Raw genomic sequence first — 24,695 nt, 5'->3', positions numbered from 1 at the left:
GCCGATATTGAGATAAATTCGATAACCCTACCGGAAGCCTAAACTAAAGACTTTGGATGAGTGTAACATATTATGTCTAACGTTAAATACAATTAGAAAACGTTTAATTAAAAAAAATATATATATTAAAAAAAGGCCTGGCCGATATTTTTTTTGCCGATTCCGATACTTTGAAAATGACGTGATCGGACCCGATTGATAGGCATCCCGATCGATCGGGTCCGATCACGTCATCTCGAATTTATACGTCTTTTACATTTTTTTTTGACAAGAGGCATCCCTAGGTTCTGTTGCATGCACCTAAACTGCAATGCACAATGCTCAAAACTTATTTTAAAGCAATAAAACTGGCCACTCCAGGGCAGTAGCGCATTTTGTAAGAACTCATCTCGGGCCAAGAAAAGAAGTGAAGAAAAATAGTCAGGAAACGGAAGTTGGAGGGATCTTGTGAAGACGCGTGAAAATTTGAGAAAAATGTGGAGAACGATCGGAAACAAAAGGCAAACGACACTGGAGGAGTATTTTGAAAAGAAAACTAAACCATCGTCAAAGAAGGATTCAAAAAAATCTTGATGAGACAGACGGTGACTGCCACAACAGCGTCAGGTTCCACGCGGCTTCTGCGGAGCTCACGTTGCGTTACTCCTGAGCCCAAGGTTGAAAGCAACGATAAAGATGATGAAGATGATGAAAAAAGTGAGACCGATCTTGATCCGGACTCATCAGATTGCTGGGAGCCACCTCATTCAACCTGGAGCAGCCGAGAGTCTTCCCCGTTGTTATGTGCGCAAATAGTTCAACAGTTCAATAGTTTCGTTATGTGTAAATAAATTGTTACTTTGCGATCAAAAGCTCTATTTGTCTTGTTGTTTACTGTATGTTATTTTGTAGAACGAAAACATTCAGATGTTTGGGATGTCACAAAAGCGAAAAATAGCTGTCTCAAAGTCAAAATTATGTTTTAAATGTATGCTTTTACAAAAAGCTCAATTTCTCAGTTTTTTCATCAGAAATTGGGAAATTGCTCAAATTAAGCTATTTGCTAATGCTGATTTCTAAAACTTTTTCTCCTGCTGAAAGAAGAGAGTCTACTCTTTCTTTTGGTGGGTTCCATGTTTATATAGCAATAGAACAGAATTTTCTGTGGGCCTTGCAAAATCAGTCAAAATCCAGTAAAACGGCCGGGAGCGAAGGGCCTTGCTCCGGTGAAAATGGCATTGGAAAGCAACTTGCTTAAAATAATTCAACAGTTGCAGCAATTTTTAGATAATGGATAAGGCTAAACATGACTGATAATCTCCCTCGGACTGGGGCTCTATGTAAAATCTCTCCTCGTGGGCCATCACTAATGATGAAAAAAATAAGAGTTCAGCCTAGAACTACATAGCAAGAGCTGGTCAACGACCTGAAGAGAGCTGGATGCACAGTTTGCAAAGGCTACTGTCAGTAGAAAACTATGGTGCAATGGTTTAAAATCATGCATTGCTGTTGAAGCCGGTACGTGTAAAGGCCCATCTGACGTTTGCCAGGGACCATCTGAATCATACAGAGGGATCATAGGAGAAAGTCATGTGGTCAGATGAGGCCAAATTATAACTTTTTGGTGCAAACTTTACTTGACGTGTGTGGAGGAAAAAGAAGGATGAGTACAATCGCAAGAACACCATCCCCACTGTGAAGTATGGGGGTGGAAACCTCATGCTTTGGGGCTGCTTTTAGGCAAAGGGGGCAGGATGACTGTACTGTATAAAGCAGAGGATGAATTGTGAAATGTATCGTCAGATTTTGAGCCACAATCTCCTTCCCTCAGTCAGAGACCTGAACATGAGTCGTGGCTGGATCTTCCAACATGACAATGATCCGAAGCACACAGCCAAGCTGACCAAGGTGTGGCTACGTAAAAAGCATCTCAAGGTTCTGGAGTGGCCTAGCTAGTCTCCAGACCTCAATCCAATAGAAAATCATTGGATGGAGCTGGAACTTCATGTTTCTCAATGACAGTCTCGAAACCTGACAGATCTAGAGAAGATTTGTTTGGAGGAATGGGCCAAAATCCCTGTTTCCATATGTGAAAACCTGGTGAAGAATTACTGAGTGCTTCTGCACTAAATATTAGCACTGATTTTCTCGGAGGTACAAACACTTTCGAACCCCAGTAAATTACAAATGGTGTAAATTATTGAAAAATCATACAATGTGAGTTCGAGATTTTTTTGTGGAAATGCATCTATGATTGAAATTTCATACCTCTACCTATTTTCTAAGTGGGTGAACATGCTTATTTCTTTAAACAAACAAAAAATCCAAATCGAATAAGGAGGAGGCAGAATAATAAAATCCTTTTTCTTAATCAAAAAGTTGTTCATGAATATGATCAACATCCAATTTCAAAGCACACGCTCTTGTATGACAATATACAGTTTGAATGGGAGTTTGTGTTGAAAGGAGACTAAACTGGTTTCTTTATAAAAATATATGAGACAACTTATCGTAATTTGAAAAAGAAGACACATTTTTTATTTTGGTTTTGGTTTTATAAACATCACATCTCTCAACTCTTTGCCTGCCGTTGACAGCAATGGACATCCAATCCATTTTAATTGTGTGATTGGAAGTGATTGAATGACTAAATGTATTTGAATTTGAATAGCAACATAGTTTGTATATGTATTAATGCACAAGGCTTTTTAATACATTAAACTAATAGGATGACCTTTCCTCACATCACATCATATGATTTCGAAAAATGTGTTTCCATAATACGCCTACAAGCGTCATTTTTCACTCCAGCAAATGTACTTTAATAATAGATCATCGAAAAGTGATAACATCTGCACTAAATCATTTACGTAATTAAATGTGAATATTTGACTGTACTGGCTTATACAAGTTATATAACTAACACACATTAGATGAATACAATCAATGTTTAAATGTCATTTTCAGCTGACAGCAAAATGAAGTACTGTATATTCATAACGAGTACATCCTGTAATTTTTAGCATTAGTGTTTGGTGGGTTCCCTCTTGTGGTTGCCCTTACAATTACTACTCAAGTACACTTCAGTTATATGTTTAACTATTATGCACAATACATTCCAATTTAATCTTAGAAAATATTTGAAGTTGAATTATTCCATTCATTCTATCCTCATTGATTCATCTAGCAGTTTTTGAATTAATCATTTTTTGACGAATACTGCCTCCGAATGGCCAAAAGAAGAAAGTACAAGCAAGATCAAAACATTAGGGACACTCGCTTCCATTTTAGGTCTATTAATATATTGATCTTTGAATGTGACTGTCCAATAATAAGAATATTATTTGTTCTAAATAGCTAGCTGACCATATCAATAAAAACTGAACAAAAACTGAAAATTTGTTTTTATGAATGAAATCACGATGAGTCATTCAGTGCATTCATTGTGTCCTACTATTCACAGTCCTATTATTCACAGGCACTAAAGGAATAAATTCGTTTGGGATGGTATCAAAATTCAAAGGTCTATTTTTAACAGCGATGCTATTAATAGAAGCGATCGTCGCTCATTCAAGGCTTTATTAAAGCCTCATGCCTCGGAATATTGAAATCTGCGTATGATGAGGAAAATCTACAGATTTGAGATGGCCGTTGAAAATAGGTCAGGAATGGATGTTTTTTTTTTTAATGCTCTTAAATATGCATGAACATTTATTCATATACCGGTAGTTATGTTTTTCAATGAAAGTTCATTTTTGTATTAGATTCTTCAGTTACCTTTTCCTTTTAATTAGTGTGCGTGGCAACATTTCTACTTAAAAAAAATAATAATAAAACAATGAAAAATATGAAATGAATGAATAACAGTATATCACACTTTTTTGACTCAATTATTTAAAAATTTGAATTCATCATACTTTAAAATCAGGTAAAAAAAAAAAAAAAGTCAAACAAAAAAATAATAAATGACCTGCAAATAGCTTAAATTGATATGCTGTTCAAATATTACATTATAAAATAAATTATTTTGATTTATACATTACAGGTGTATGATGAAAATATTATTTCAAAAAGTATAAATTCAATAAAGGATTTTTTTTCATAGGTTTTTGCCATTTTCAAATAATTTAACCATATAAAGGGCTATGTATAAAACATCTCTAACAAATACTAAAACTCTGGATAAATTTAAAACTTTTAAAATTACTTTTTTTTTTTTTTTTTTTTTTAACATTTCTCAAAATATGAAAAGTCTGCATTGCTTTTTATTATTTCTCTCTCATTTAAAGTAAAACTAGGTAACTTTTCTGTTTAAGTGGATTTTAGCGACGCCGGTGGTCAAAAGCTGTAGTGATTTGCCTTAAAGGGTACCACGGATAGAAAGACATGTAGTTCTTAAAAGATAAATGTTAGTACGCGTTACAATAATTTCATATTAAAACCCCTCTTGTTGTTTTCGTTTTAATAACATTTGTAAAATAAAAATAGTAGCTCGCCATTGTTGTTGACGTCGCAGGGCGGTGACATCACATGGGTACGCTGCCGCACTTCCACAGTGTCACTCTTTAACTATGTAAGGTAACGATTTAAGTACACCACAAGGTGTCAATGGCGAGTTTTAAATTAATTAGAGATCAAGCCAATGAGTGTGTTTTTTCCCTCGACTGACGCCGTAGTTTCCTGTTTAGTGCGGGTCCATTGTACCTGACGTTCATTTGAGTGTTGTCTTCACAACATAAAAGCCTGATCCTGATAATGGCTCCCAGCATCATAGTTTGTATATTGTGACTAAATATTGCCATCCAGTGTATTTTTTTTTATCTAAACGACTGCTAAATTTTAAAATAGTGTTTGACCAAAGTCTGAGTAAGTTTTATGTGTATTTTGCATATCTATTTTGATTGTGAATTTGTGAATGCCAGTTCTCTTTGCATTGTTGTTTAACTGTGTGAGAATTGGGCCTCATTTATACAGTTTGAAGCACTTTTCTTTTTGTGAACATTATTTTTTGTTGTATTTTCACCATATGATACTTATGTTTGTTGTGAAGGTGTTTGCAAAGCTTATGCCAATAAACGGCACGGTCCGAGCTACAAATCTGAATTCCTGTGTCCACTCGCCTTTCTCTGCCTCTTAGATCTCAATGTGCAAAATAAGGCGTCATTATAATCTATTGGGCAGAAAATGATACGAATAGCTAGCAATCAAACTAAATTTAATACATTTATTCGTTTTCCGTGTCGCTTATTCACCGGGAAGCAAACGGCAGGATGATCAACAATCTGGACATCTGCTTTCACGTGACAAAAACAAACTAAGACGTCAATAGACGCCATTAGACGTCTCGGTAGCGGCAAATGTTTTCGTGTGTTGTGATGCATAGCTCTGGGCTATTAGCAAAAATAAACTGCTGTATGTCACTGTATACCCTATTCATATGTAAAGCACACGGCAGCTCTGGATGCTAACTATCTCCATAATATAATTGGAATAAGTTGGATCACACAATAGTTTACCGTGAAGATCTGCAGTTATCGACATCAAACACCTCCTGCTCTCGTCACTAGACCAGGGGAGTGCTGTCACTAGCGAACTTGACACATGAACGCTACTCGTCTCATCCCGTCTTTCCTGTTCATTTTGCTTTTGCTGTCTTTCTCATTAATGTTCCACTTGGGTTCAAATTGGAAGGGCAGAAACGATGACATGTTAATGTAGTTAAAGAGTGACACTGTGGAAGTTCGCAGCATACCCATGTGACGTCAGCGACCTGTGATGTCAACAGCAATGGCGACCTACTAGTTAGAATAATTTTACAAGTTTTATTAAAACGAAAACATTAATGGTAAATGGTAAATGGTGTTATTAAGAGGGTTTTTAATATCGAAATATTATAACTCACGTTTATCTTTTAAGAACTACTTGTCTTTATATCGGTGGTACCCTTTAAGGGAGACTGTGTTTCCTATGAGGCCCAATGCACACCCGCACAGTGTCGTAAAATCATGATCTCCCTGTCCCCTGCAGATGAATAAAATAGATGTAACATATTTATGTCACACTGCTGTTGCCATAGTTGTGCCCTCCATGAGGGTGTGGTATGTGCTTCCTGTGGGTGTGGTATTATTTTAATCAAAGCAATGATTCGGGTGCACATATGATGAGAAGCACACTGAATAAAGAAGTGTTGTTCCACATTTTCGGCCTTACAAATACTTAGGTTAAAGAAGTACATAACAAAAATATTTCTGTCATGATTCCAGTTGTGGCTAAACAATAGCATATGACGGTTAGCAACCGTATGGCTTAGTGTGGCTAAACCCCCCACCCCACCTGAATTTGTCAAGTGTTGGCGAGTTCGGTTGGGGGGCGTGGTGTCACGCAAGTGAAAGCCGGGCCAATTTTTATCCATGAGTATCCTTGTAGTCTCCTTTTTTTTTCCCCCTCCTCGGACAAAACTTTTGTCTCTTTTGTTGCTCTGCCATCTTTGCAGAATCGCGCGAAAGCGTTCGCATCGACTTCCGTCTTTATAATGAATGGGGAAAGGGAGAAGTGAGTATGCCTTCAAGCAGTCAGCACTTGTGTAGTTTTTTTGTGTAGCAGGGTTCCTGTCTTCCTTCCTCAAAGTTGATTAGTGCTGGTGAAAGCGATTCAGACCCCCTCAAGATATAAAAGAGGCGACATTCAACTAGTCGTCAGCCGACATATCATCACAAATGTTATGAAAATATTTTGTAAAGGTTGAAAAGTTACCTAGTGTTGCTTTAAGAAAAAATCTGGTACAATGAAATCTAAGGGCGTAGGTTCGGTCTCAATGTTAGTAGGGGCAATCGAACAGCATAAAAGGGATTTGGGGAAAAAAATTTATTAAAACAAATCTCATATATCAAAGGATCGATCACCATCTGAGGCATACTAGACTAGACTCGACCAAAATACTCTCAATTCTGATGTGTGATGTTTCATGTCAGTTCATGTTCATGCCAGTGTCCCCCTGAAGTGGACTGATTATTGGATAGCGCCCCATTTTTATTTATTTATTTCTTTAATAAAGGGACTTTCACTTTTAAGCCACTGCATTGCATTACTGTAATGCGTGTAATGCAAACAATGATCCAAATGCTAGGCTACCTTAACTTTGTTGTTTCTTGTGAAGGCTGGCTTGACTGCAGTCGTTTTGCAGGTTAGCAAGTTTACACAGTTTAACTCATTCACTCCCAGCCATTTTCACCGAAGCAACCCCCTTCGCTCCCAGCCGTTTTACTGGATTTTGAGTGATTTTGCAAGGCCCACAGAAAATTCTGTTCTATTGCTGTATAAACATGGAACCTACCAGAAGAAAATTAGACTCTCTTCTTTCAGCAGGAAAAAAAGTTAGTTCATATATTTTTCCATTCTTTAGAAATCAGCATTAGAAAATTGCTTAGCTTGAGCAATTTTCCAATTTCTGATGAAAAAAACTGAGAAATTGAGCTTTTTGTAAAAGCATATATTTCAAACATAACTTTGACTTAAACACAGCTATTTTTTGCTTTTGTGACATCCCAAACATCTCAATAATGTTTTCCCTCTACAAAATAACATAAACAACAAGACAAATAGAGCTTTTGATAGCAAAGTAACAATTTATTTACACATAACCAGACTATTGAACTGAGAGATGATGTTGTTGTGGCCGCAGCTGTATCAGCAGACGGGGTAAATTTTTCCTTCATCACCGCCTGTCTCATCAAGATAGATTTTTTTTTGTAGTGACCATTACCTCATAACAGAATTCACCTAGGGAACTTGTGTGGGGCATGTACATTGTGTTTTACAACGTTCTCCACATTTTTCTCACGCTTCTTACTTCTTCCAACTTCCGTTTCCTGACTATTTGTTTTCATTCATTTCCTTTCATGGTCCGATATGAGTTCTTACCAAATGCGCTACTGCCCTCCAGTGGCCAGTTTTATTGCTTTAAAATGGATTTTGAGCGTTGTGCTTTGGAGCGAAGTTGCATCAGAACCCAGAGATGTCTCTTGTGAAAAAAAAATGTAAAAGACGTATAAATAAATTTGTTGGACACTGAAACAATTAAAAATAGAACGTATTTATTAGGGCTGTCAAATTTATCGCGTTAACGGGCGGTAATCAATTTTTTAAATTAAATCACGTTAAAATATTTAACGCAATTAACGCATGCATGGAACGACCCACTCACGCATTGCTGCAAATAGACTACAATGGCGCTGTTTTGCGTACATACAGATCTAAAAGGCAGCGTCAAGTGAGTAGAGTAGATAAAAGCATTCATTGGGGCCGTGATTTTAATTAATAAAAGCTTTGACATGTCTTCCATAACACCTACAACTATTGTCATAACACCTACAACTATTGTAGTAAGTAGGTGGGGAAGATTGACAGGAGTGTCTTTTTCTTAACACCCTATATTGCTTCCAACGCAGAGAGGATATACTATTTGCAACCACCACACACAGTCATGGTTGCACCCATCATGCATTTGGGCAGAACAGTTAAGTCGCTACAGTATCATTTACTGAAAGCTCAACAAATACACTAAATGGCAATATTTAGTCACAATATACAAACTCAAATTTATCCTGTAAGAATTACAAGTCTTTCTATCTGTGGATCCCTTTCACAGAAAGAATGTTAATAATGTTAATGCCATCTTGTGAATTTATTGTTGTAATAAACAAATACAGTACTTGTGTACAGTAGGTTGAATGTATACGTATATCCGTCTTGTCTTTTCTTTCCATTCCAACAATAATATACAGTAAAACATGGCATATTTTAGAGATGGTTTGAATTGCGAGTAATTATGATTAATTTTTAAGCTGTGATTAACTCGATTAAAAATTTTAATCGTTTGACAGCCCTAGTATTTATACATTTGTGGGAGCAAATGAGTTAATGTTATGCTAACGCTGATGCAGGTTGGAGTTTCAGTAGCAAAATTAGTGGTGTTTCCCCCACCTCCACAACATTGACATCTTTTTTTTTTTTTTTTTTTTAACATTACTTACAGTGGTTGCTGCTGGCTGAAAAAAACTTCTAATATTCCTCCACTTCGAAGGGTGTGGAGGAGTCAGCATGTTGTCGACATTAATCGGGCGGGGCTGTGTGAGTGTGCGATTGTCTGTGTTGTGGGAGGGGAGATCAAGTCGTCAAGCAAAATGTGCGTTTGAGGGGGAAAAACGGACTGGCACATTCAGCAAATGAAAAGAGATAAATGTAAGTCTTAACTTAATGAATATAATTCACCTAATAATGGTAGGGTCTATTTAATTCTTATAACATATGAGAAGACAATCAAAATTAGCTATATAACTGAACTCATTGTGTAATGCAAATAAGGTTGCTTAAAAGTTGGTGGGGACAATTTGAGCATCCTGAAAAGTAGGTATTGTTATGTCCCTTCTGTCCCTATGCAAACCTACGCCCTTGATAAAGTCCAATTTTAATGGATTAATAAACACGTTGGCTCAATTCTCAGTTGTATTGACTCAGAACCTCCACCAGACGGCGCTAAAGCTCCATTAGCTCGTCACTTTCTCCCTCCCTCAGTTTTTTTCCCCCATTGCCTCATGTGTGCTCCTCCTCCTTCATTGTGCGTGTTGTGTCCTCCAGAAGCACAACGGGCCTCGCCACAAATCACGGCCGTCACATCGGCGCCTCTGCCCGGATCCGCCTCGACTCAAGCTCGGGACATGCCGTGGACGCGCCAGGCGAGACTGTCAGCGTCCAAAGAGGACTCAAACGCGAGCTGACTCCAACTCCGACCAGCCTCTTCTCGACCATGCTGCCTCATCATCACATCGCGTGGAGAATGGAGGCGGATCGCTTCCGCTCGGAATAAGTCTTTTGCTCTTTTTGTCCTCCGTTGGTGTGATTGACAGACGTCAAGAAAGACAGCGAGAAGAGAGAGACACCGAGAGAAAGGTGAGGACAAATGCAAAGGGGGCTTTGTCACGTGAGGGTGGGCCTGCTATCAACAAAGAAGTCATCAGTATGCAGCTCAGCCGACAAAAGTATTGGGACGCACTATCATTAACTCATTGGCTGCCATTGACAGCGATAGACGTCCAAATCCATTTGAAGTTGGAGGTTCATTCGTTGCCACTGTCCCAGTTCAAATGGATTGGACGTCAAGTACTGACGAACTATTTGGTGGGAGGTTGCATCTTGGCCTGAGGAAGAACATTTTTTTAGATCATTGGCTGCCATTGACGCACTGGACAGTTAATTATTCAGGTTGAGGCGTTTTGAACACAAGACTGGGCTGTACATGGGGTTTTCAAACAGTGGCCGGGGACTGAAAATGAGCGATAGTTGTTTTTTGGGGTTGAAATTTTATTTTATTTACTATTTAAAACCTCATAGTAACTCAATGATTAAATATTGAGCTAAAGTTTAGAGTAATTATAGATAAGTGTACTACTATAAATATATTAGGGCTGTCCTCGATCTGATCAGGTGATCGGAAATCGGGCCAATCGCGCTATTTGTCAGAGGATCGGAATCTGGTAAAAGGGTTTATTTTAATTATTCTTTTTAAGTAACAAAATTATCTAGAAATACAATGGCGTTGCCAAAAATCCCCCCAAAATATGTTTTACACTCCTGGAAAAAGAGTAAGTACTGTAAACTGTACAGTAATTGTTGCATCTTTAGAACTTTTGTTCAAAAATCGGATCGGGATACCAGATTCTCAAAATCAGTTGACATGGACTCGGGTGCAAAAATATGCGATCGGGACATCCCTGGTTTAAACGGCAATTTTGATGTTTTTGATGAAGGAAAACCATATCTAAATGATGACGTAGTTGATCGATTCTCAGCGTTTTGAATGAATTGCTTCACCAATCGATGTGTCAATTAGGCATGTGCCGGTATGAGATTTTGACGGTATGATAACCTTAAGCAAAAATACTGCAGTTTCACAGTATCACGGTATTGCAATTATCGCTCTAAAATGTGTTTTTTTTAGATGTATGGGTGAAAAAAAAAAACTTTTTTTTTCCCATTAAACAGGATTTTTAAAAAATCACAATATATTTGCAATTTGGAACATCAACATGAATATAATGTTAAAATAAATTAATAAAATAACAAAAAATAACTGAAATGTTTTAAATAATATTGATTAAATAGGACTTATAGACTAAACCCGCTGCAACAGCTCAAGTTGCTCAACATTAGAACAAGAACAAAAATAATTATTTTCCATAAAAAGTAAAAACACTTCTAAATAATTTGTTTGGAAAAAAAAATGTTATTTTGAACAGATGTTTACAATGGCGGAAGACTTTACAAAAGTAGGCTAATGGTAAAGAGGAAACTAGTTAGCTGTCTTGGCATGCTAGCTAGCCACATTATCTTATAGTATTTGTTTTACCATCGCTAGACACACTAAACACGCTAGAGTTAACTCTCGTAGCTGGTGGAACACGTTCATAACAGCGTTAACGTACCTTATATTTTTTGTAAAATGACGGATGATGGTCATGTAAATGTGAAAGCAAGACTTGCACGTCGACTGTCCTTCCTCCTCTAAGCCACGGCCGTTTGTTTCTTTTTAGTAGCCGAAGTACTTCCATACTAGCGACTTTATCTTTTTGGGGGAGGGGAAAAAGCTCAGGTGTATTTTCACCATCTTCAGCCATTGTGTCTACAGCACAGCGACAGAGTAGTGTCACCAACAGAGCAACAACCGGAGGGGAAGGGGTGAGCGCTGCCGGTTCAAGGCATTTCTCGCTGCATTTTTAGGACATAAAAAATAGTGAATACCATACTACAGTATGACGGAAAATTTCAGCGGTTTTGAAACCGTAACTTTTTCATACTACGGTAAACCTTGAAACCGGTAACCGGCACATGCCTAGTCTCAGTTCAAATTGATTTATTGTTACACTGCTTAAAACACACATGTGCGTAACGCTAATTTTATGTCGTAGCTCAGACATTATTTTTGGTTTAGTTTTTTAGTAAATTAGCATTTTTATACTACAAAAAAATAGTGAATACATACAGCTAATGGATTCCACAATTACATAAGCGCCGTCAGCTGTCTTCAAATGTTCCGGAGAAGGCGATATGTCTTTGACATGTAGTCCCCTTGGATGAAATTCCTCCAGGGGACATGCTGGCATTGGAAGAATGTCGCGGAAGCAGCGACGTCAAATCTGCCGCCCAAAAAAGCCTCTCAGGTAGTGTCAGCTGCTAACAGCTATCTGTGCAGATGCTAATGCTTCGCTGTAATGTTTAGCTAAAGTTTCAAAATTTCTAGTAAGTTGTTTTTCTAACTTCTGATAAGGTTTTGCTCAACAAACTCAAACTTAACCACGTTTTCATTCAAACTGTCAACATACTAGCTATTTTTTTGTTGTTGTACTTGTCCTTGAGTTAGCTCCATTTGAACTTTCTGAGAACGCTTTGACGCGCTCAAGAAATAAACCTTGCCTTCGAGTCCAAACATTGAAACAGCTAGGTTCTTTCTGACAACAGAAATAAATTAGTATAACAACATGACGGGTAGATAAATTAATGTATGGGAAATGTATGTCATTCCTTTATCCGACGACTCGGCTATTGTGTGTCTTTCGCGTGGCGTGCCAAGCAGGATAGTAGGTCGCGTTCCCTCGGGCTGATGGGATGTCGGTAATGAGAATGCGTTCTGATAATTAGAGCGAGGCGGGTTTTCCTCGCATTCTTTAACGGAAGTGACTGGATTTCTAAATGAAAGGACCTCCAGGGGCAGCACACATATTGATGTTTGGATATTGATGTGCTAATTTTTGCTAGCCTGGGTCACTTTCCACCAGTCACATTAACTCATTCGTCGCCACTAGAATCCATTTTTTCAAGGATTATTTTTTTCAAAACCCGTTAGTAGGGTTATGCTAAAAAATTGCCCGAATATTTTTGAGACACTTTGACCAGCGTGATGCACAGGGAATTGGTAAAATTTTCCGAAACATTCATCGCTAGCTCTCCCGGTTCAAATTTTTCGAGACAAAAAAAAAATGGGTCATCTGTTTCCAACTCATTGTGTCATGATAAATATGAGCTCAGCTTTTTTTTATTATTATGATCCTCTTTAAGCAAATCCTCCATTCTGGTAATCTTTCTTCTTGCTCCATCTGGTGAAGTTGGCATGTTTCCCTACTTCCCGATCAAGCAACCACCACCATTTTGGTCCAACCGGCTGTTTTCCCCTCAAAACATGTTAAAACAGTATTTTTTTTATTTCCTCTGCAGTACAGCTGCGAGAACCCCTTGAACTCTCCATCAAACCCCTCCCCGAAATCACCACTTGGCCGACATCCTCCTCCGCACGTCACATTGATCCCGGAATAAAATGCAAGCGCGCTGCATGCCGATTAACCCTCTGTGGCCCGTCTAGGCCGAGACCCCCCTTTCAACCTTCTTTACGAGCATGTCAGAGAAGAATGTCGCTCACGCTAGCAGGAACGAAAGCCACACGGCCGCGCTAATGTTTTCAATCCTGCGGTGCGGTCGGGCACGGGGCCTTCGGGGTGATGGCAGCAAAAAACACACTGTAATGTTTCACATTAACTCCATTGGAGCATTAGTTTGATATTTAATACAGTTTTGGTTGCATAATATCCATTTTGCATTGAAACCATGACATTTTTCATTGGGATGGATTCTGCTTAGCAACAAGTGACCATGCGTGCTTCATCAGGAAAAATAATTTCATTGGGTGACGCAAATAATGTTATTTGATGTGCTCGAATATTTTTGAAATATTTTATTGCACTTGTAGTTTGTAGTCTAACTAAGAACTTACACAGAAGCAGGACTGCCTCCATTAATCGATTATCAAATTCATGGAAAACTAATTTGATCATTAATTGTTTAGAAGCATTTTTTGGGGCTAAAAATAAGCAAATCAACTTTTTTTGGCTTCTCAACAGCAAATATTTTGGATTTTCCTCTCGTAATAGAAATCACAATGTTGTAATCAACGATACAGTTAAATATTACTCAATATTCATAGTCCAAATTTTTTGTTCCAGTGCAAAATTTACAGCCACAATGTTAAGGCCGGACTAATATCATTTTTTTAGTGCTGCAATGAATAATTGATTAACTTGAGTAATTTGATTAGAAAAATGATTCAAATTAAATTTTGCTGCTTCGAGTATTCGTTTAAATAAAGTGGCGTTGTAATGGTTTGTTTTGGAGGTGTTTGAATTTAGTTTTATTGATTTGGGTGGATACACTGCCCTCCAGTGGCAACAGTGAATATGACATAATTCATTTCACATGGCTGAATCCAGCTGCTCCCTGTTAAGACCATCATAAGCTAAGTTTTTGTTTGCGCTAATGTTTTTGTAAATTAGTTTATATGTATTTTAAACTTTTTTTTTTTTGTGGGAATATGTGTTGGAACCATTTGTTTAGCGCGTTGAAAAAAAAGTGACCATTTTATAGCAAAAAATAAACAAGCATTTCATACAGTGGTATAAAAGTATCTGAACCTTTTGGAATTTCAATTCTGCATAAAATCACGTCAAATGTGATCTTGGTCAAAATCACACAGATGAAAATACAGTGTCTGCTTTAACTAACCCAAACATTTATTGGTTTTCATATTTTAATGAGGATAGCATGCAAAAAAATGACAAAAGGGGGAAAAATAAGTAAGTGAACCCTCTGCCTAAGGAGACTTAAAGAGCAATTGAAACCAATTTTTAACAAACATTTTAAGTCAGGTTTGTGCCCAATCACTAATGAGTGGTTTGAAGCTGCCCTGCCCACTATAGAACACACACCTGGTAAGAATTATTTTGATGAGAAGCATTGTATGATGTGCATGATGGGTCGGTCAAAATAGCTGTCGGAAGACCTGCGATCAAGGATTGTTGATTTGTATAAAGCTCGGAAACGATACAAAAGCATCTCTAAAAGTCGGGATATTCATCAGTTGACACTCAGAGAAGTTGTCTACAAATGGAGGGAGTTTGGCACTGTTGCCTCTCCACCAAAGATGACGCCAAGAGTTCAGCTCAGGATATTCAGAGAGGTAAAAAAGAACCCTAGATTGTCTGCTAAAGATTTACAGAAATCAATGGCACAGTCCAATATCTCTGTGCACACATAAACTATATGTACAACTATGGCCAAGAATGGTGTTCATGGGAGGATTCACAGAGGAAGCCACTGCTGTCTAAAAACAAACATTGTTGCTCGTTTCATGTTCGCAAAAGGCACTTGGACACTCCAGAGAAGTTCTGGCAAAATATGTTGTGGACTGATGAAACCTAAGTTGAATTGTTTGGGAGTAACACACAACCTCATGTGTGGAGGAAAAATGGAACAGCTCACCAACATCAGCACCTCATCCCCACCGTGAAGCATGGTGGAGGGAGCATCATGATTTGGGGCTGTTTACCTGGCTCAGGGACTGGACAACTTGCAATCATTAATGGAAGAATGAATTCAAAAGTTTATCAGGATGTTTTGCAGGAAAACCTGAGGCCGTCTGTTAGACAGTTGAAGCTGAAAAGAGGATGGATGCTGCAACAAGACAATGATCCAAAACGCAGAAGTAAATGAACTTCAGAATGGTTTCAGAAGAACAAAATACATGTTCTGAAATGGCCAAGTCTAAGTCCAGACTTGAACCCCATTGAGATACTGTGGTATGACCTAAAGACAGCGATTCATGCAAGACATCCCAGGAATCTGACTGAACTACAGCAGTTTTGTAGAGAAGAATGGGCCAAAATTAGTCCAGATTGATGTGCCAGACTGATCTGCAGCTACAGGAAGCGTCTGGTTGAAAGAGGCCACAAAATTTTAAATGTGATGGTTCACTAACTTATTTGCCCCCCCGCCCCCATTAAAATATGAAAACCTATAAATATTTGGGTGGTTTTAGTTAAAGCGGACACTGTTTTTTTCATCTGTGTGATTTTGACAAAGTTCAGATTACATTTGATGGTGATTTTATGCAGAAATTTGAGAAATTCTAAAAGGTTCCGATACTTTTTCATACCACTGTAGCTTTAAGCTAGCGGACTTTTGCCATGTAAGTTAGCCAATTGTTTTTTTGTTGTACTTAGATCCTCATTTATTTATTTTTGTATACTGTTTGAAGCTCAGCCCGGGTATTCTAATTTTTTATGTTCCTTATCCAATTACTCGATTATTCGAACTAACTTGTTCATCGATTAATCAACTACTAAAATAATAATAATAATAAATAATAATCCATAGCTGCAGCCCCTAATTTAAAAAAACAAAACATGCTTTATATATGTGCTGATTAGTTAATTAACGACAAGCATAATCTGATTAGCATTTTATCAAAATAATCATTCATGGCTAGGGTTGGGCATCGAGAATCAAGCATCGATGGGAACCGGTTCTAACACTCCGATGTTCCCGGAATCGTTCGAATTTTAAAATTTCGATTCCTTGTTTCGATGCCCTGACCGCCGAGCGAAAAAAAATTGCTCGAGTTTAAAGACTGATATTTATATACAAGTTATAATTAGCCCTGTGAGAAGTTCATTTAATTTAAAATATAAACTATGCAATTTTTTGGACCCTGCTTTTTTTTTTTTTTTTTTTTTTTTTTTGTGTGACTCTGCCTCTTAAAAGAAGCGGAATCGGGAATCGTTCAGAACCGGAATCGAAACGTGGAATCGGAATCGTTCAGTTTCAAACGATGCCCAACCCTATTCATGGCAGACCCAAACCAAAGCATTTTTTTCGTTTTCGTAATAAATTGAAATGATTTTGGTTTTTGTTTTTAGCCCTCTTTGTTTCCTGCCCGGTCATACCTGAGTCTTTCTTGTCGTCCCACTTGGATGTCTGTCACTATCATTGGCAGTGAATGAGTTCAGAAAAACTCTGAATTGTTGACTTGTTATGTAACCTTTACTTCGATTGATGGTGATAAACATCCGTTCCATTTAGACTGGGAGGGTAGGCAGCAATCTCGGACGTTTATCGCCGTCAAATGGCAGCCAACGAGTCAAGCCTTTTGCTATCTACGCAGTTGGTGGCAAGACTGATTCAAAGCGGATTTATTACCCATATGTCCCCCTTGCCCACCCAGCTTATCGTCTTAGCTCACAACAAACAGTGATTTGGGAGATAATGTCAGCGCATGACGTTTGATTTTAGGACATGTCGCGATAGCGTCAAACCCGACATGTCACGAAGCCTGTGTTTAATCCTCCGCCGTTTACAAGCTGTCCGTCGCAGCAGGGCGCCGTGATGGGATGCGTCAAAAGCAAAGAGGACAAAGGCCCCGCCATCAAATACGGCCAGGAGAATCCTTCGCCGACCGAACCCAATGCCGCCGCCGCCCTGCCCCACACTGGACACTACGGGCCAGATCCGACCCAGTTACAACCCACTCTGCCGCCTTCCGCCTCCTGCGCTGGTGCAACTAACTTCAACTCTCCCTTCACGCCCTTCGGAGGGTCCTCAACTGGTATGACCCCCTTTGGAGGGGCGTCCTCCTTCACCGGTCCAGTCTCCAACTCCTTCTCTGGTTCCGTCCCGAGTAAGTCATCAGATCATCACTCTCATTCATTTGAGTTGTCATTGCTGTTTGCTATCCGTAATTAGTTTGTAAGAATTATCCACGATCGGATGTGATACAACACAAGCCTCTTGTTTCGGAGGGATTTAGACGGTAATCCTCTTCAGTGTCAGATAACATGATCCCGGAGGGACGTGTTTGCGTTTCTCCGGAAGATAACGGGATTACAGACTGTCGTCAGCAGGTGGATTTGTGTGACGGTGTCCGGATTTTATGAAATAATTTGGTTGCAGGTGGCGTGACCTTTTTTGTGGCGTTGTATGACTACGAGGCCAGAACGTCGGACGACCTGTCGTTTAAGAAAGGCGATCGATTCCAGATCATCAACAATACGTACGTTTCGTCCCCATAACAACTACAAAGTGCGACTAGTTCTTGATTGAAACACAATTCCGTACACAGGGAGGGAGACTGGTGGGAAGCTCGCTCCATCACCAGTGGGAAGAAAGGCTACATTCCCAGCAACTACGTAGCGCCTGCAGACTCCATACAGGCTGAAGAGTAAGTAAGACTAAGATGAATCCCTACCGGTTCCAGAATGGAGTAAATTAAATCAGTTGACCTCTTGTCGGTCCTCCCAGGTGGTATTTTGGAAAAATGGGCCGAAAAGACGCGGAGAGATTGCTGCTGAATCCAGGAAACCATCGAGGGACCTTCCTGGCGCGAGAAAGCGAAACCACCAAAGGTGACGACTTCCCAGTCCACGTCTTGTGATGTTTGCGCCACAACCGTATCCTGACTGTCTGGATGTCTAGGTGCGTTCTCTCTCTCCATCCGCGACTGGGACGAAACCAGAGGTGACAACGTGAAGCACTATAAAATCCGTAAGCTGGACAGTGGCGGGTACTACATCACCACGCGAGCGCAGTTTGACACCTTGCAGAAACTTGTCAAACACTACACAGGTAATAGTTTACCAAAATGTCATCTCCGTTGTTCATAAAAAAAGTTGACTAATTCCTTCATGCAGAACATGCTGATGGACTCTGCCACAAGCTCACCAGCGTTTGCCCAACTGTCAAGCCTCAGACACAAGGTCTTGCCAAGGATGCTTGGGAGATACCCCGAGAGTCCCTAAGACTAGAGCTGAAGCTGGGTCAAGGCTGCTTTGGAGAGGTCTGGATGGGTAAGTTGGAACTCTGAGTCAAAGATTGTTTTTATAGAAATGTTGTTGAGATACTTAGGAGTAGAGATGTCCCGATCGATCGGCATCCCGAAAAATATCGGCCATGCCTTTTTTTAATGTATATATATATTTTTTATTTAATTAAATCGTTTTTATCCATCCATCCATCCATCCATTATCTTCCGCTTGTTCCGGGGTCGGGTCGCGGGGGCAGCAGCTTTAACAGGGAAGCCCAGACTTCCCTCTCCCCAGCCACTTCAACCAGCTCCTCCGGCGGGATCCCAAGGCGTTCCCAGGCCAGCCGAGAGACATAGTCTCTCCAGCGTGTCCTGGGTCGTCCCCGGGGCCTCCCACCGGTGGGACATGCCCGGAACACCTCTCCAAGGAGGCGTCCGGGAGGCATCCGAACCAGATGCCCGAGCCACCTCAGCTGGCTCCTCTCTACGCGGAGGAGTAGCGGCTCGACGCCGAGTCCCTCTCGGATGACCGACCTTCTCACCCTATCTCTAAGGGAGAGCCCGGACACCCTGCGGAGGAAACTCATTTCGGCCGCTTGTATCCGGGATCTTGTTCTTTCGGTCACGACCCAAAGCTCGTGACCATAGGTGAGGGTAGGAACGTAGAAAGACTGGTAAATCGAGAGCTTTGCCTTTCGGCTCAGCTCCTTCTTCACCACTACGGACCGGTGCAGAGTCCGCATTACTGCAGTCGCCGCACCGATTCGCCTGTCGATCTCCCGCTCCCTCCTACCGTCACTCGTGAACAAGACCCCAAGATACTTGAACTCCTCCACTTGGGGCAGGATCTCATCCCCGACCCGGAGAGGGCACTCCACCCTTTTCCGACTGAGGACCATGGTCTCGGATTTGGAGGTGCTGATCTTCATCCCAACCGCTTCACACTCAGCTGCGAACCGCTCCAGTGAGAGTTGGAGGTCACGGCTTGATGAAGCCAACAGCACTAAATCATCTGCAAAAAGCAGAGATTCAATGCTGAGGTCACCAAACCGGACCCCCTCAACGCCTCGGCTGCGCCTAGAAATTCTGTCCATAAAAATTATGAACAAAATCGGTGACAAAGGGCAGCCTTGGCGGAGTCCAACCCTCACTGGGAACGAATTCGACTTACTGCCGGCAATGCGGACCAGACTCTGACACCGGTCGTTCAGGGACCGAACAGCCCTTACCAAGGGGCTCGGTACCCCGTACTCCCGGAGCACCCTCCACAGGATTCCCCTAGGCACACGGTCGAACGCCTTCTCCAAATCCACAAAACACATGTAGACTGGTTGGGCGAACTCCCAATCACCCTCGAGGACCCTGCCGAGGGTGTAGAGCTGGTCCACTGTTCCACGGCCGGGACGAAAACCACACTGCTCCTCCTGAATCCGAGATTCGACTTCCCGACGGACCCTCCTCTCCAGCACCCCTGAATAGACTTTACCGGGGAGGCTGAGGAGTGTGATTCCTCTATAATTGGAACACACCCTCCGGTCCCCCTTTTTAAAAAGGGGGACCACCACCCCGGTCTGCCAATCCAGAGGCACTGTCCCCGATGTCCACGCGATGTTGTAGAGGCGTGTCAGCCATTACTCTCTAAATCGTTTTTAATGTATGTATATTTTTTATTTAATTAAATTGTTTTCTAATTTTATTTAACATTACAAACATAATATGTTACACTCATCCAGAGTCTTTAGTTTAGGCTTGAGGTAGGTTTATCAAATTTATCCCGATTATGGCGATAATTTTTTAAAAAATGTATCACGTTAAAATATTTAACGCAATTAATGCATGCGCTGTACGACCCACCCACGCATTGTCACGCTCAATCTGTAATGACGCCGTCTTACCTATATAGAGAGATAAGAGGCAGCGTAAAATGAGTAGAGTGAATTTTGGCAGCCTTTGGAGCCTTTTTTTAATTGGCTAAAGCCTTACAATCCCTCTCCCTATGATTCCTTCCTTCTTAAAGGATAAATGTGACTTTGTATATTGTGACTAAATATTGCCATCTAGTGTATTTGTTGAGCTTTCAGTAAATGGTACTGTAGCCATTTAACTGTTCTGCCCAAATGCATGATGGGAAGTGCAACCATGACTGTGCGTAGTGGCACCAGTTGATATATCTACCCTGCGTTGGGAAATAACATACGGTGTAAAGAAAAAGATCAATTACTACCTTTCTTCCCCACATTGCTTTCCCACGATATTTCAAATTGTTGAGAGAGGGATTTTAAGGCTTTAGCCAACTAAAAAAAGGTTCCAAAGACTGCCAAAATTCACACTACTAATTTTACGCTGCCTTTTAGCTCTATATATAGGTAAATCGGCGCCATTATAGATTGAACGCGATAATGCGTGAATGGGTCGTGTAGCGCATGCGTTAATTGCGTTAAATATTTTAACGTGATTACTTAAAAAAAATTAATTACCGCTGTTAACGCGATAAATTTGATAGCCCTACTTTAAGCAGAAACTAAAGACTCTGGAGGAGTGTAAGACATTTTGTCTGTAACGTTAAACACAATTAGAAAACGTTTGAATTAAAAAAAAAAAAAAAATTTTTAAAAAGGCATGTCCGATATTTTTTTGCCGATTCCGAAAATGACGTGATCGGATGCCGATCGATCGGGACATCTTTAGCAATTTTATCATTGCATATTAGACACACCGCAGAACCTGCTCGCTCCACAAAGGCAAATTCCTCTGTCCGTTCCTGCTGAAAAGTACGATACTCCTCGTCTTTTTTTCTTTTTGCCATCTTCTCAAAAGGGTTTCTAAAATTAGTGGGGAAAACGAAACTAAAACTGTGGGAAAATTACTACGCACATGCGTACATCGGCCGCTCTTTTTGACAGCAAAATACGGCGACCCAACTCAATCAGTGTCTGCCTCATCTGCGTTGCCAATGCGATTGATAGACAGATAAATAGACGCAACGACATGTATGTTTGCCACTTTCCCACTAAAATAAATGCGAACCGGCTTTCTAGTCGCCGGGGATCGTCGCCGTTTCGCGCAACGCGCAAAGGGGTGTAACATTTCTAAAAAATTATTATTATTTTTTTTTATAATTAAAGATTTGTCTGTGGGCCAGATGCGGCCATCAAAAGAGCCAGATATTGCTCGTGAGCCATATGTCCCGACCCCTGGTCTAGACCATAGGTTCTTAACCTGGGTTTGATCAAACCCCAGAGGTTTGGTGAGTAGGGGTGTGACTAAATATCGAAATGGTGATAAATCGTGATACTTTGTTTCCCGAAAGGTTATCGATATGCTCCTGCCAAGAATCGAGATGTCGTTTTAAAACGGTGTCAATGTCAAAAAAAATAAAAAGGAACCAACAGCAAACTGAGACACTATTATGGTGGAAGATTTCACTCTAAGGCTGCATTGACGGTGCACGACGCCCAATCCATTTAGACTAGGAACGTTCGTTCATTCGAAACCATAGCATTCAGTCATTCTGTCCCATTATCAGGGCATTTACAGGTCATTTCCTTGTGAGTTTGACTCACTGCCTATTCATTTGGGTGATTCCCAGGTCACTTTCTGTCCTGTAACTCAAAATAAACAGGAAATGACCCATAAAATACCCCAAAATCAACAGGAAGTAACGAAACATCAACAGGTAAATGACCTTAAATGGCCCAAAATTACCTCATTGCCTGGCATTGGCTGCCACTGACGGCCATAGACGTTCAATCCGTTTGAAGTGGGAGGGTGGCAGCGAATGAACATTCGTTCATTCGCTGCCATCCCTCCCACTTCAAACAGATTGGACGTCTACGAGTGATAAACTCATTCCAATTCACAGCAAAAGCTTGTTTTTCTGTTTATTAGCTGTTTGTAGAATATCCTACAATGATTTCCTGAGCAATGTATCGATAATCGTTGTATCGCCAAATCGTCAGATCATCGTTATCGTGAGCTTTGTATCGCAAATCGTACTGTATCGTGAGGTACCAAGAGGTTCCCACTCCTTTTGGTGAGTAAGTTTGAGGGGTTTGGCTAAGGGCCCTATTTTCATACACTGACTAAATCTAGGGAGTGGTGTTTTAGAACAGGTTTTGGACTGATTGCCTCCAATTTACAGGCTGTATTACATTTTTTTAATTGCTAGCTCTCTATCGAATGAAAAATTGGTTTGCTCAGTGGAAGGTCGACTCGCACTGGGGATTAGGAAGTACAACAGACCTACGGTCATTGTGGACTTAAATTTTGACCAATTTTAACACATACTTTCAAAATGTGACAAAATCTGAAGACGAATTCGCTTAGTTATTAGCATTCTAGTTTAGATTAATCAGCAGTGTTGTTATAAATAACGCCGTTATTTTTTTCAGTAACGGGGTAATCTAACAAATTTTTTTTCCCACCGTTACTGACGGTCAAAAGCGGTGCGTTACTTACTTTGAATAACATGAAGAAACGACTCTGCTCTGTTTTTTTGTCATCCAAGACTTCATGTGCGTTCAGGTTCATGGCAATGAAAATAGTAAACACACATAGCCTACCTTTGCAAGAACGATGGAGTTGCCGTTTGATACGGTCATAATGTGCAGGTCCTGCACCCATCCGCAGCGAAACTGTTCGTAGCTTTGTAGCGATTTGTAATTTCGGAATCGCTGATGAGTTTATTAACATACACCAAACAATAAATACAGCAGAATGTCTACTTCGCGTAATTGTGGAAGCCCGTCGACATCTTTACTCCATTTGTCTTCGGCTTGTTCATAAGGGTCAACATTGTTCACATCCTTAAGTTTGATCACATATCTGTTCTTCGCCTTAGTCACGAATTTGTCTCTTTATCGAACTGGCAAGTTTAAGTTTAATGTCCCGCGAGCCAGACCTGCTTCCAATATGGCTGCTTTGTTGTCAAATCTCACGTGATCCCCCATTCTGTGACGTAAACGCTCAAGCCTCATAGCGCACGTACTTCAGAGCTGGCGTTTTCACACACAAACCGGAACAGCGCGTGCGGCAAACACACACATGCAAAACAGATGCAGAGGGATATGATGGCAGAGCATTCAGAGGAAAATTTGTCCTTTACGAGGTGGAGATATAAACACTATTTCAAGTTGGTCGAAATTAAAGGAAAGAACGTGCATGTAAAGTGTAATTTATGTCCCGGGTCAAAGCTTTTGTCGACATCTGTGGTAAGCATTTCAAATCTGTTTATTTTTGTTGCACTTAACAAGTGTAGGATAAATCTGTTGCTGGTGAGGTGCAATAAATATTACATGGTTCTATAACACAACTATCTGTCTGTTCTTCTCTATTCAACTGACTCGAATACTGCTCAGAAAATGTCAAATTCTTTGACATACAACAACTTCTTTTTAAAGTAAAGGAAATAGTTACTTTCCCTGGTGACTAGTTACTTTTACTATAGAGTAATTCAGTTACTAACTCAGTTACTTTTTGGAAGAAGTCGTGAGTAACTATAACTAATTACTTTTTTAAAGTAACGTTCCCAACACTGTTAATCAGGTTTACAATTTCCCCAAAAAATCTTGCTTTGTTATGAATTCTGAAGTGTTCGGTGAATGCACATGGGAAACTCATTAGGTTAGGTACCTTTAGCAAGGTCTAGACTGATCTTAATTGCAAATCCTGAGTTTGCTCTCGACGCTAACCAGCCTGAGAACAAGACGAGACCAAGTCTTTAGGGTGCCGAGACCTAGACAAGAAAAACACCATCAAAATGTGCTCTCGCGAGCTACAACACTATTCCATAGACCTTAAACCAGTCCTCAAAGGGCTGCATTGGGTGCTGGATTTCTTTCCAACAAAACTGGTCAACACCTTTGCACCAATCTGATATCTTACAAGTGTAATCAGTTGATTGCAGTCAGGTGCTGCTTGTTTTAGTAGAAACCTCATTGGTTGAACTTTCTATGATGGATCTGTTGGAACAAAGACCAGGACCCACTGCGACCCTTTGTGGAATCGGTTTGACACCTCTGCCGTAGACCTTCCTTTTTCG

The 24,695-nt window shown here is 40.2% G+C and overlaps 1 protein-coding gene across 6 annotated transcripts in view; it reads left to right on the top strand.

Annotated features, from left to right (window-relative positions):
- LOC130908994 (tyrosine-protein kinase Yes-like) overlaps nt 1–24,695 on the top strand; it is an 82,861-nt gene that overhangs the window by 52,505 nt on the left and 5,661 nt on the right. For 2 of the 6 annotated variants that reach the window (XM_057825020.1, XM_057825022.1), the window contains 7 exons: nt 9,616–9,927; nt 17,233–17,533; nt 17,806–17,905; nt 17,975–18,073; nt 18,154–18,257; nt 18,328–18,477; nt 18,543–18,698. In XM_057825020.1, coding sequence (XP_057681003.1) covers nt 17,242–17,533; nt 17,806–17,905; nt 17,975–18,073; nt 18,154–18,257; nt 18,328–18,477; nt 18,543–18,698 — 901 coding nt within the window. In that variant the 5' untranslated portion in view covers nt 9,616–9,927; nt 17,233–17,241. Of the gene's footprint in view, nt 1–9,594; nt 9,928–11,689; nt 12,195–17,229; nt 17,534–17,805; nt 17,906–17,974; nt 18,074–18,153; nt 18,258–18,327; nt 18,478–18,542; nt 18,699–24,695 lie in introns of those variants that run through there. The other 4 variants (XM_057825023.1, XM_057825021.1, XM_057825024.1 and 1 more) reach the window with 4 other exon arrangements.

The sequence above is a fragment of the Corythoichthys intestinalis genome, chromosome 20, assembly GCF_030265065.1.
Source record: "Corythoichthys intestinalis isolate RoL2023-P3 chromosome 20, ASM3026506v1, whole genome shotgun sequence".
Lineage (NCBI taxonomy): Eukaryota > Metazoa > Chordata > Actinopteri > Syngnathiformes > Syngnathidae > Corythoichthys > Corythoichthys intestinalis.
Note: the sequence above shows the minus strand (reverse complement) of the source record. Positions and strands in the feature narration are given on the sequence as shown.